The sequence below is a fragment of the Oncorhynchus nerka genome, linkage group LG11 (genome assembly GCF_034236695.1).
Source record: "Oncorhynchus nerka isolate Pitt River linkage group LG11, Oner_Uvic_2.0, whole genome shotgun sequence".
NCBI lineage: Eukaryota > Metazoa > Chordata > Actinopteri > Salmoniformes > Salmonidae > Oncorhynchus > Oncorhynchus nerka.
In genome coordinates, this window is record NC_088406.1 from 38,108,905 (window position 1) to 38,122,861 (window position 13,957).

Genomic DNA, 13,957 nt, shown 5'->3' on the forward strand with positions numbered 1-13,957 from the left:
TAAGGGCAGTGTGCAGTGCAAAGGCGATTGCGTCATCCGAAAATTGGAGAGGGTTGAGTGTGTTGGGGAGGGAGGAGGTGACATGGTCTTTGACTAGCCTTTCTAAGCACTTCATGATGATGGAAGTGAGTGCTACTGGTCGATAGTCATTCAGTTCAGTTACTTTCCCTTTCTTGGGCATGGGATGATAGTGGACATCTTGAAGCAGGTGGGTATAGCGGCCTGAGCTAGGGAGAGATTGAAAATGTCCAAGAATACAACAGCCAGCTGGTCTGCACATACTCTGAGGGCACTGCTAGAGATGACATCTGGGCCGGCAGCCTTGCAAGGGTCAACGCTTTGATTTACATACGTCCTCAGTGGAGACTGTGTGTGAAGTTCACATTGTCATCATCGGGGGCTCTCCTCGGCAGCTCAGGGTCATTGTGCTCGAATCTTGAGAAAAAGGTGTTTAGAGCTTCCGGTAATGTGGCGTTGGTGACCACGATGTGGCTTTCTTTTGCAATCCGCGATCGTTAGGAGCTCCTCCACATATGTCTTGTGTCCGACCCGCAGAATTGCTCCTCCACTTTGTCACTATACTTGTGCTTCGCTATCTTGATCGATCTGCATAGGTCGTGTTCGTACTATTTAACCAAACTATTGTCCCGGTCACCTTGCCCTGTTCATAAGCAGCATCACTCTCTTTCAGTTTTCCTACAAGGCTGCTACCAATCCATGGTTTTTGATTCAGGAATGTCATCTATGCATTTTTTTAAATGAATCTGGTGACTCAGTCTGCGTATTCATTGAAGTTATCTCCAGAGGCAACCGGGAACATATTCCAGTTCAGTTGGAGCGAGAATTCAGATTGGTAGGAACAAAGCTGTACAGACGTGCAGTTTAGCTGAATGAATGGAAGTCTTCCAGACATGGCGTTAATGCTAGTTAGTATTTGCTCACGAAATGAGCTCTAACTTCCTTCATACTGGACGCAGAGACATACAAACGGAATCGACGAGTTCATCTGACTCTGGGGAAGTAGATTTTCCAAAATACATAAGTATCCCTTTAATTAAGGCATGAGCTCTATTTCATAGAATATTACAGCCACTATTCCATGAGTTCTACATGTGAAGACTTGTAGCAGCATAGCCATATCGACTACTAAACACTAGTAACAGAACACAACTTGAAATAAGATATTACGTTCTTTTGAAATACAATTCCTTCGTTTTTTTGTTTCTGAAGACCTGCCTAAATGAAATAATAATGGATTTCTTTGTGATGGTGTAGGCTATAACACTTGAAATGTAGTGTTTTGTGTTTTTAAGTGATTTTAATTTTGGACATCTGTTCCAAAGCGTTCCCACGCATATGTGATCATATCCAAAATGTATGCAAGGTTTGAAATTATGTTTAAGTAAAATATCATATCTGTTAGTGTTTCTTTTGGGAGATTTGCAGTCTACAAATGATTTTGAATTATGTTCCGGCCCCTCGACCATCTGCTCAAGAAGAAAGAACAAATCAAATAAAACATAAATAAATAAAATCGATCTGCGGTTAAATTTGATTTATTTATCAGTTATTTTACCAGGTAAGTTGACTGAGAACACATTCTCATTTGCAGCAACGACCTGAGGAATAGTTACAGGGTGATGAATGAGCCAATTGTAAACTGGGGATTATTAGGTGACCGTAATGGTTTGAGGGCCAGATTGGGAATTTAGCCAGGACACCAGGGTTAACACCCCTACTCTTACGATAAGTGCCATGGGATATTTTAATGACCTCAGAGTCAGGACACCCGTTTAACATCCCATCCGAAAGACAGCACCCTACACAGGGCAGTGCCCTGGGGCATTGGGCAATTGTTTTTTTAGACCAGAGGAAAGAGTGCCTCCTACTGGCCCTCCAACACCACATCCAGCAGTATCTGGTCTCCCATCCAGGAACTGACCAGGACCAACACTGCTTAGCTTCAGAAGCAAGCCAGCAGTGGTATTCTGCTGATGATCCCTGACCTAATGAGAATTTCAATGGGGGCACCGGAGTACCGACATTTTGACTTTGCTAGGGCACGCACCATTTTCTACAAGGGAGAAAAGGAGAAAATAGAAGGCAACGGAGGGAGGGGAGGGAGATGAGGAAGTAAGATAGTGAGCACATTAAATGTTGACAATGTTTTATGTGGCACTTTTCACAATAGTTTGTTTGCTGAAGTTCAAACCAGTTTGATTATTTGTTACATTGTGGTTAAAATGATGAATAATCATATTCATAATTAATTAATCAGATGCGTGTCGCGATCTTGTCATTTTTCCAATGCACCTAAAACGTTTGTAATTCATTAACACTGTCGAGTACAAGCATATTGAGGCTAACGACATAGGGTAAAGAAAACGTTTTCACATACTGGGTAGCCACATACCCTCTTGAACTGACCCATATTTTCCAGCATTCTAGAACACTGAGTGGACTCCTGTATTTATTGGCCATTTGTTTAATTAGAACGCAGGTGAAATCTGTTCAAACGCAGATTCTTGAAAATTATGACTTTTTAAATATTTTTAATTATTTAACTAGGCAAGTCAGTTAAGAACAAATTCTTATTTACAATGACAGCCTAGGAACAGTGGGTTACCTGCCTTGTTCAGGGGCAGAACAACAGAATTTTACCTTGTCAGCTCAGGGATTTGATCTGGCAACCTTTCGGTCACTGGCCCAACACTCTAACCACTATGCTACCTGCCGGATAAGGTTAGCAAGAAACGTGTCTTGTGTGTAGACACAGTGCACAACGTAAGTGGAAAACAAACTGAGCTGCAACACAGATGGCCAAAAGTCTGGGGTGTATCGATCGACAAAATATTGATCCAACATAAACAGAAAACAATGTTGCTGGTAGTAGCGTTTTGCTGGTATTCACACAAGTGATTAGTATTTTGTGTATCTATGCACTCTCTTACAAACCTTTCTGTAATGTATTGAACAACTACATTCTCTTTAAATCAACTTGTAATCATGGTTGAGAAGACTTGTGGGAAATGTTTATACATTGTTTTCATATGGAGTTCACACATCAAACTTTCCCTTCTAATTTTCTACAACTAGCCTACCTTCCCTACTTGAATCTGTCATTGTCTGGTCAACTCAGGGCAGAACATTCCTAGACACTGCAGTGAATTTGTTCTGACCTGAGTTTACCAGTCAATCAAGGCCAAGCCTTTCAATGGAGAAAAGAGGAATCGGCTAGTGGGCCTTGAGTTTGACAAGTGCTCTAGCCTAATTAGAATAAAAGATAATAAACTAGAAATAATATAAGATACAATCTCTCAGTTTATGTCGAAACAAGTCATTAAAATCATGTTCTAAAAACAGTATTGTTTATGACACAAATGTGCTAGCTGTCACACCCAAGCTTCCCCAGTGTGCTAGCCATTACCCCCAAGCTTTTGTACAGGGGCATCTCTGTAATCTCTCATCACTCAATTGAACTATTAAAAAAGCAGCTCAGGAGTGATTAAGACATCGTAATCAATTAAGACTTGGCAGCAGCCGCATCTACCAACGGGTCAATAAAGGCTTGTTAACTCCTTCACAGGGAGAAGCGTGACAACTTGGAATCGGTCTTCAGTCCGTCACCAATATCAGACAGATTATGGAAGCTCTAATTAAAAAATGATCCTGCCACTGTTGTGTTGTTGGTATTGATTTATTCACCCAAATGTCTCGCCACTCCACCCCAGGCGTAGTGTAGCATAGCATATGGACGCTTGGCAGGAGACAGAGTCTAAGTCCCAAATTGCACCCTATATACCCAATAGGTCCTGGTCAAAAGTAGTGCACTATGTAGAGAATAGGGTGCCATTCAGGATGTAAACACAGATGCACAAGTGACAAACACCAACTGAAACGGTCTGCCCTAAGAACATGATGTGCAAAAAAACAGTGCAGTAGCCCTTTGTCGAGCACATGTACTGCAGTGTGAGGACATCAAACATATGGCCTGTTATTAAACCTCTTAATCCCCCAATACATAAATATTTATCATGAGGGCCATAAACAATAACTAGTAATGCTGCATACATATTAGTGGGGCAGCAGATAGCCTAGTGGTTATAGTGTTGGGCCATTAACAGAAAGGTTGCTGGATCGAATCCCCGAGCTGATGAGGTTTTAAAAATCTGTTGTTCTGCTCCTGAACAAGGCAGTTCACCCACTGTTCCCCGGTAGGCTGTCATTGTAATGAAGAATTTGTTCTTAACTGACTTGCCTAGTTAAATTAAAAATAAATAAATACTCCAAGATAGGTTCAAATTTCACCTTTCTGGTAAAAATAGTCACTTTTGAGGACACAAGTACACAGTACACATGAAATATTTACAAAATAAAGAAAACATTTATAAAAAGTAACACAATAACGAGACTATATGCAGGTGGTACCGGTACCGAGTCAATGCGCGGGGATCTCCCAATGCGCGGGAAATAGTTTGGTGGTCATTTGATTCAGCAGTTTTATGGCTTGAGGGTAGAAGCTGTTAAGCAGCCTTTTAGTCCTAGACTTGGCGCTCCGGTACCGCTTGCTGTGCGGTAGCAGAGAAAACAGTCTATGACTTGGATGACTGGGGTCTTGGACAATTGTTTGGGCTTCCCTCTGAAACCTCCTAGTACGTAGGTCCTGGATGGCAGGAAGCTTGGCCCCAGTGATGTACTGGGCAGTACGCACTACCCTCTGTAGCACCTTACGGTCATATGCCGTAAGCATTTACCATACTAGGCGGTGATGCAACCGGTCAGGATGCTCTCGATGGTGCAGCTGTAGAACTTTTAAGGATCTGGGGACCCATGCCAAATCTTTTCAGTCTCCTGGGGGGAAACAGTGTTGTCGTGCCCTCTTCACAACTCTCTTGGTGTGTTTGGACAATGATAGTTTGTTGGTGGAGTGGACACTAAGGAACTTTAAACTCTAGACCCGCTCCACTACAGCCCCGTCAATGTTAATGGGGGCCTGTTCGGTCCTCCTTTTCCTGTAGTCCATGATCAGCTCCATTGTCTTGCTCACATTGAGGGAGAGGTTGTTGTCCTGGCACCACACTGCCAAGTCTCCGACCTCCTCCCTAAAGGCTGTCCCATCGTTGTCGCTGATCAGGCCTACCTACCACTGTTGTGTTGTCAGTAATGTCGTCAGCAAACTTAATGATGGTGTTGGAGTCATGTTTGGCCATGCATTCGTGGGTGAACAGGGAGTACAGGAGGGGACTAAGCACATACCCCTGAGGGATCAGCGTGGCAGAAGTGTTGTTGCCTACCCTTTCCCCATGGGGAGGTGTTTAGTCCCAAGGGTCCTTAGCTTAGTGATGAGCTTTGAAGGCACGATGGTGTTGAACGCTAGGCTGTAGTCAATGAACAGCCTTCTCACATAGGTGTTCCTTTTGTCCAGGTGGGAAAGGGCAGTGTGGAGTGCGATTGAGATTGCGCCATCTGTGGATCTGATGGGGCGATATGCGAATTGGAGTGGGTCTAGGGTATCCAGGAGGATGCTTTTGATGTGAGCCATGACCAGCCTTTCAAAGCACTTCATGGCTACCAACGTGAGTGCTACGGGGCGGTAATCATTTAGGCAGGTTAACTTCGCTTCCTTGTGCACAGGGACTATGGTGGTCTGCTTGAAACATATTGTTATTACAGACTCGGTCAGGGAGAGGTTGAAAATGTCAGTGAAGACTAGAGGTCGACCGATTATGAATTTCCAACGCCGATACCGATTATTGGGGGACAAAAAAGTAGATACCGATTAATCGGCCGATTTTTGACATGTATTTGTAATAATGACAATTACAACAATACTGAATGACCACTTATTTTAACTTAATATAATACATCAATAAAATCTATTTAGCCTCAAATAAATAATGAAACATTTTCAATTTGGTCTAAATAATGCAAAAACAAAGTGTTGGAGGAGAAAGTAAAAGTGCAATATGTGCCATGTAAGAAAGCTAAAGTTTAAGTTCCTTGCTCAGAACATGAGAACACATGAAAGCTGGTGGTTCCTTTTAACATGAGTCTTCAATATTCAATATTCTTCAATATTAAGTTTTAGGTTGTAGTTATTATAGGAATTATAGGACTATTTCTCCCTATACCATTTTTATTTCATATACCTTTGGATGGTCTTATAGGCACTTTAGTAATGCCAGTGTAACAGTATAGCTTCTGTACCTCTCCTCGCTCCTACCTGGACACGAACCAGGAACACAACAGCCACCCTCGAAGTAGCGTTACCCATGCAGAGCAAGGGGAACAACTATTCTAAGTCTCAGAGCGAGTGACGTTTGAAACGCTATTAGCGTGCACCCCGCTAACTACCATTGCCATTTCACATCACATCGGTACACCAGCCTCATCTCGGGAGTTGATAGGCTTGAAGTCATAAACAGCAGCACTGCTGGCAAAACACACGAAAGTGCTGTTTGAATGAATGCTTATGAGCCTGCTGGTGCCTACCATCGCTCAGTCAGACTGCTCTATCAAATCATAGACTTAATAATAATATAATAACACACAGAAATACGAGCCTTAGGTCATTAATATGGTTAAATCCAGAAACTATCTCTAACGGTCGTCGTCGGTGGAAGAAGGTGAGGACCAAGGTGCAGCGTGGTATGTGTACATATTTATTAAATGAACACGGAAATAACAGAATAACAAAGAGAAACGACCGAAAACAGTTCTGGCTGGTGCAGACACACAACAGGAAACAATCACCCACGAAACACAATAGAAAACAGGCTACCTAAATATGGTTCTCAATCACGGACAACAACATTGACAGCTGCCTCTGATTGAGAACCATACCAGGCCAAACACAGAAATAGCAAATCATAGAAAAACTAACATAGACAACCCACCCAACTCACGCTTTGACCATATTTAAAACAAAGACATAACAAAATAACTAAGGTCAGAACGTGACACTATCATCTCGAAAACAAGACATTTATTCTTTCAGCGGAATACGGAACCGTTCCCTATTTTATCTAACGGGTGGCATCCATAAGTCTAAATATTCCTGTTACATTGCACAACCTTCAATGTTATGTCATAATTACGTAAAATTCTGGCAAATTAGTTCGCAATGAGCCAGGCGGCCCAAACTGTTGCATATACCCTGACTGCGTGCAATGAACGCAAAAGATGTGACACAATTTCATCTGGTTAATATTTCCTGTTAACCTGGATTTCTTTTAGCTAAATATGCAGGTTTAAAAATATATACTTCTGTGTTTTGATTTTAAGAATGGCATTGGTGTTTGTGGTTAGGCACACATTGGAGCAACGACAGTCCTTTTTCGCGAATGCGCACTGCATCGATTATATGCAACACAGGATACGCTAGATAAACTAGTAATATCATCAACCATGTGTAGTTATAACTAGTGATTATGATTGATTAAGTTTAATGCTAGCTAGCAACTTACCTTGGCTTCTTACTGCATTCGCGTAACAGGCAGTCTCCTTGTGAGGCAGGTGGTTAGAGCGTTGGACTAGTTAACTGTAAGGTTGCAAGATTGAATCCCTGAGCTGACAAGGTAAAACTCTGTCATTCTGCCCCTGAACAAGGCAGTTAACCCACCGTTCCTAGGCCGTCATTGAAAATAAGAATGTGTTCTTAACTGACTTGCCTAGTTAAATGTGTAAAAAAAATAATAATAATGTTTTAATAAAAAACGGGCAAAATCGGCTTCTAAAATTACCGATTTCCGATTGTTACTTGAAATCGGCCCCAATTAATTGTCCATTCCGATTAATCGGTCGACCTCTAGTGAAGACACTTGCCAGTTGGATCGCATGCTTTGAGAACACATCCTGGTCATCCACCTGGCCCCATGGCTTTGTGAATGATGACCTGTTTAAAGGTCTTGCTCACATCGACTACCAAGAGCGTTATCACACAGTCGTCCAGAACAGCTGGTGCTCTCATGCATGCTTCAGTGTTGCTTGCCTCGATGCGAGGCATTTAGCTCGTCTGGTAGGCTCGCGTCACTGGGCAGCTCGCGGCTGGGTTTCCCTTTGTAGTCTGTAATGGTTTAAGCCCTGCCACATCCGACAAGCGTCAGAGCCGGTGTAGTAGTATTCAATCTTAATCATGTATTGACGCTTTGCTTGTTTGATGGTTTGTCTGAGGGCATAGCGGGATTTCTTATAAGCGTCTGGATTAGTGTCCCTCTCCTTGAAAGCAGCAGCTCTAGCCTTTAGCTCAATGCAGATGTTACCTGTAATCCATGGCTTCTGGTTGGGATATGTACATACGGTCACTGTGGGGACGAACAATGTTGTGGATGCACTTATTGATGAAGCCAATGACTGAGGTGGTATACTGCTCAATGCCAATGGATGAATCCAGGAACATATTCCAGTCTGTGCTAGCAAAACAGTCCTGTAGCGTAGCATCTGCATCATCTGACCATTTCCGTATTGAGCGAGTCACTGGTACTTCCTGCTTTAGTTTTTGCTTGTTAAACAGGAATCAGAAGGATAGAATTATGGTCAGATTTGCCAAATGGAGGGTGGGGGAGAGCTTTGTATGCATCTCTGTGTGTGGAGTAAAGGTGGTCTAGAGTTATTTTCCCTCTGGTTGACCATGTGACATGCTGGTAGAAATGAGGTAAAACAGATTTAAGTTTGCCTGCATTAAAGTCCCCGGCCACTAGGAGCGCCACTTCTGGATGAGCATTTTCTTGTTTGCTTATGGCCTTACAGAGTTGGTTGAGTGTGGTCTTAGTGCCAGCATCGGTTTGTGGAGGTAAATAGACGGCTACGATAATAATATAGATGAGAACTCTATTACGGATGACGGATCACCACCTCAAGCTGAACCTCGGCAAGACGGAGCTGCTCTTCCTCCCGGGGAAGGACTGCCCGTTCCATGATCTCGCCATCACGGTTGACAACTCCACTGTGTCCTCCTCCCAGAGCGCTAAGAACCTTGGCGTGATCCTGGACAACACCCTGTCGTTCTCAACTAACATCAAGGCGGTGGCCCGTTCCTGTAGGTTCATGCTCTACAACATCCGCAGAGTACGACCCTGCCTCACACAGGAAGCGGCGCAGGTCCTAATCCAGGCACTTGTCATCTCCCGTCTGGATTACTGCAACTCGTGGTTGGCTGGGCTCCCTGCCTGTGCCATTAAACCCCTACAACTACAACTCATCCAGACGCCGCAGCCCGTCTGGTGTTCAACCTTCCCAAGCTCGCAGCCCTCCGCTCTGGTGTTCAACCCATGGTCCCAAGTTCTCTCACGTCAGGCCCCACCCAAACAAGCACTCCCTCCGCTCTCTCCACTGGCTTCCAGTTGAAGCAAACTCCTCACGCATCCGCACCTGAAACAAGACCATGGTGCTTGCTGCTCCACTGGAGCTGTGAGGGTCGAAGAGCGGCACTTAAATGTAAAAATGTAAATGTATTAGTAGATAATGTGGTCTAGTTACTTCCAGGCTCTGATCAGGCCCTACACCCAAACAAGGGCACTTGCGATATCATCCACCTCTGGCCTGCTGGGGTTTACTCACTCGCCTCCCTACCACTGAGGAAGTACAGTTCCCGCTTCAGCCCAGTCAAAACTGTTCGAAAATGATGTACTGCTCTGGCCCCCCTAATGGTGGAACAAACTCCTGATGCATAAGGAATTTGAAATTATTTTTATAACGACGCCAGGACAGCGGAGTCAATCACCACCTTCCGGAGACACCTGAAACCCCACTGCTTTTAAGGAATACCTAGGATAGGATAAAGTAATCCTTCTCACCCCCTTTAAAAGATTTAGATGCACTATTGTAAAGTGGCTGCTCCACTGGATGTCATAAGGTGAATGCACCAATTTGTAAGTCGCTCTGGTTAAGAGCCAATGATTGTACATTAGCCAACAAAATGTATGGCAGTTGGCTTGACGGGATTTGAGAGCGTCACCTTTAAAAAATCTCCTATTAATCTTGTCTATGACAAAGTGTTTTTGTTTAAAATGAAAATGATTAATTATTTTAGATTACTGCTAAATGACTTAAATGTAAAATGTGCCAAATGTGTCATTAGTAGATTCTCCTGTGTCCAATGGACTACCACTTAATGCAATCCATTTCTCAACTAGTCTACAGCTTATCATAAGGTCCCCAAAACTTTACATCTACAGTACAATGCATCACACATGGCGAGCAACCACCAGTCTTAAAACTTTTTTAAATATTAGATATTGCGCACCAGCTGTTATTGACAAATAGACACACAGCCCCAAAGTTTGGTAACAGAACGATGTCACAAACCGTCATTCTGTTAGAAAACTTAGCATCCTCTTAGCATCACTGTTCTTCAAGCAAATGTATTTAGTCTCTCCTTATTCATAGGCTGCTTTTAAGGAATAAACAATTGTTTGTGTCTGTGGAGCACCAGCTAGAGGACAACCAGACCAAGCACACCTAGTACAAGGTGCTGTGTCCCTCCCTGTAAGGTTGAGGCTTTGAAGCTCACCTGGTCCAGGGTGGGGTCCCGTGGGTGCTGGATCTCAGCTGCTACCACAGCAGCAGGAGAGGAAGAGTAGGGGTTGTGGAAGGCACAACCTCTACACTGTAGCAGCCTTGTCACAGAGCACTCCACTGGGTCCCAGATAGAATTGTAGGCTGTACGTGTGTGTGTGTGTGTGTGTGTGTGTGCTTCAGAGAGAGAAAGAGAAAATGAAAATAAAGGACAAAACAACTAAATGCAAAGTAACCCACAGAAAAGCCTGTAGGGAGACAGCATCAAAGGCCTCAGCCGCCAGCCACACATTAACCCACTCGTCAGTACAGAAAGTCGTACACCTTAATCCTGGGGGAAAGTGAATACGTATACACGCTCTTTGGCAAGTGACACTGATTGCTGTTTTATAACGACAGATAGTTTAAATGGATCATTACTTTGAAGGGACTGTAAATACATATACCAACGGAACTATAGAATGCTGTTGGGGAAGTGTGTACTGTATGTATGGATGAAAGGTGCTTGGATCAGAGAAATAGAATGATTCATTCTTATTCTTCAGCTTGGATAGCAACACTGTCAAAGGGAAAAGTGACTAGGGGATTCTAGCAGGCACCATGGCTTCTTTTGTCCTGAATAATCTATTGAGTCAGTGATTTGGGTGGATCCAGGTTAGAGCCTTTCAGAGTTGGGACATCGTTCAGACAGGTTGGTTTCTCTCACTCTCACTTCAAAGAGAGGGGAGCTCCCCAGCATAGACTTATGGCATCAATGAAGCAGGGGTTTTGTAACTATGGAAACATCTTGCTGACTGCAATGTTTAGCTCCTATAACAGTGCTTCCCTCTCTTTATGGTCATCCCCAGAGGTACTAAAACAAGCCTGAACAAGGAAAGTCTGTAATAGCAGGTTCTTCGTATGTGGCTGTATTATTCCACAGTGAAATCACAAATTAACTAATTCCTGTAGGTTAGGCAACAACGTAAAGATTAAAGATAAAGTCAGATGTATGATTTATTTAATGTCTACCTGTAGTGTTGCTGTCCCTGTAAGGCTGAAGACAGCTTCTGAGGGCCAGTGGGGTAGGGGGGACATGGAGACATGGACAGTGTGCTGGACCTGCAGCCCCCCCGTGCCTTTAAGCCTAGCTATCTGCTCCAGATAACACAGTGCTCTGCAGCTCACTTCAGGTACACGGTCACAAGTTACAACATCCACTTTTGATTTGATTGAGGATCACTGACATAAGGATATGTGTTTATTTGTGGGAATGAAATGTACCCTCTGCCACAGGCAGTAGCTGCTGCCCACACACAGCACAGTCTAGTCCTCTGGAACAGGGTCTGTGGTTGTTAGTCCTCTGAAAGACAAGACTTGAGTTGGCATGATGTGCATCATATTAGCCTTGTCACATACAAACAATGTGCAACACTACTGTTCAGATACCTAGGCCCCAAACCTGGTCTATGCAGTGGCCCCTAACGCACCTTCCTCCTCCGAGAGGCCCTGTTGCCCCCTCTATCCTGCACCTTGATGCCTAGAGGGGGAGAACAAGCAACAGATGGATGGTTTTGATTTAATTTCCAAATGAGCACTGATAAATTCACGGACAAAAAAAAAATGAATACACTGACCAAATTACTCTGATGTGTACAGGCTGTCTAACCTTTCTGTAAAGAGTTTTGACTACCAGGCCCTTCCTTTGCTAGACCAGTGGAGCTACTCTCAGTCTCAGGTTCACCTCCAAGACATCCTGGGACACACACTCTACCCTCGCATTTAGGGTTGACAATGTCCAAGTGCACTGTTGTGGTGGCGGGGGTGCTGCTCGTGACTTCTTCCAGGCCCTCCCAAGAGGGGGGCAACCGTGCCTCTTTCCCCCTGAATCTCTTCACCTCTGTTCTGCATGTCTTCAATCTCCCCCTGCTGCTGTACTGTTGGCAGAAAACACTAGTAACCTCCTGCCCCTTGGCCTTACTGCTGTTGGTCTCTGGCTTGGGAACATCCTCCTGCCCCCTGGCCGTCCTGCTGGTTCCTGACTTGAAAGAGTCCCCTGGCCCCATGGTCTTGGCCCTAATACTAGTCCCAGGCTTGGTAGAGGCCTGGTCCTTCCATCCTGTGACAGCCTGCTCTCCCTCAGTCTCTTCAGATCTGACTCTGGCTGTCCTGCCCTGGACCGCTAGGCTCTGGTCTTTGGTCTGTGGCTGAACTGGGAGACTGGAGGTGGGTGCAAAGGGCACCCCTGCCTTGGTCCTGCCTCTGCCCCTCTGACTGCACCTGACATGGGTCTGGGCCTGGTTCTTAGCCTGATTCTTGGAAAGAACAACTCTCCCTTTCCATGGCTGGGTCGGTCTTGCAACAAGGACCTCAGCGCAGTGACCTGTCAATTAAAGCAAATTATGTCAATATGCCAGCTGCCTCCTACTGCGTGGTGTTGTCTTTTAAATGGCAAAATCTCAAACCAGCTGAAACAAACTTACTTTCCAATTATCAGTAACATGGGACATAAAAACAATACTACAATTAGCCTACTGTGTGGATAATGTATTTGTATTTATAATGTATTTGTTCCAACTCGTAAGGATATATAAAGGCTAATCAGATACTAAAGGAAGCCTCAGTAAATACTCCAATAACCTCACAGTGCTGCATAACAGCCTTACAGACCAATAGACTAACCACCTATTCGGACTAGAGGTCGACCGATTAATCAGAATGGCCGATTAATTAGGGCCGATTTCAAGTTTTCATAACAATCGGAAATCTGTATTTTTGGACACCGATTTAACTAGGCAAGTCAGTTAAGAACACATTCTTATTTTCAATAACGGCCTAGGAACGGTGAGTTAACTGCCTCCTTCAGGGGCAGAACGACAGATTTTCACCTTGTCAGCTCGGGGGACCCTATCTTGCAACCTTAAAGTTAACTAGTCCAACGCAATAACGACCGTTGCACTCCACAAGGAGACTGACTGCCTGTTACGCAAATGCAGTAAGCCAAGTTGCTAGCTAGCATTAAACTTATCTTATAAAAAACAATCAATCAAAACTACATATGGTTGATGATATTACTAGATATTATCTAGCGTGTCCTGCGTTGCGTATAATCTGACTGAGCATACAAGTATCTAAGTATCTGACTGAGCAGTGGTAGGCAGAAGCAGGCACTTAAACATTCATTCAAACAGCACTTTCGTGCGTTTTGCCAGCAGCTCTTCGTTGTGCGTCAAGCATTGCGGCGCTGTTTATGACTTCAAGCCTATCAACTCCCGAGATGAGGCTGGTGTAACCGAAGTGAAATGGCTAGCTAGTTAGCGCCCGTTAATAGCGTTTCAAACGTCACTCGCTGAGCCTTGGGGTGGTTGTTTCCCTTGCTCTGCATGGGTAACGCTGCTTCGAGGGTGGCTGTTGTCGTTGTGTTCCTGGTTCGAGCCCAGGGAGGAGCGAGGAGAGGGACAGA

At 44.2% G+C, this 13,957-nt stretch overlaps 1 protein-coding gene across 6 annotated transcripts in view; it reads right to left on the bottom strand.

The window, feature by feature from the left end:
- The window catches only part of LOC115136832 (BRCA1 interacting helicase 1), a 111,270-nt gene that overhangs the window by 57,168 nt on the left and 40,145 nt on the right, over nt 1-13,957 (bottom strand). For 2 of the 6 annotated variants that reach the window (XM_029672655.2, XM_029672654.2), the window contains exons 21-23: nt 12,164-12,877; nt 11,985-12,034; nt 11,743-11,857 (exon numbers count right to left, since the gene is read on the bottom strand). The exons of 1 other annotated variant lie outside the window; for it this stretch is intronic. In XM_029672655.2, the coding sequence (XP_029528515.2) occupies nt 11,756-11,857; nt 11,985-12,034; nt 12,164-12,877 (866 nt within the window). In that variant the 3' untranslated portion in view covers nt 11,743-11,755. 3 more of the 6 variants (XM_029672656.2, XM_029672657.2, XM_065024496.1) reach the window with 3 other exon arrangements.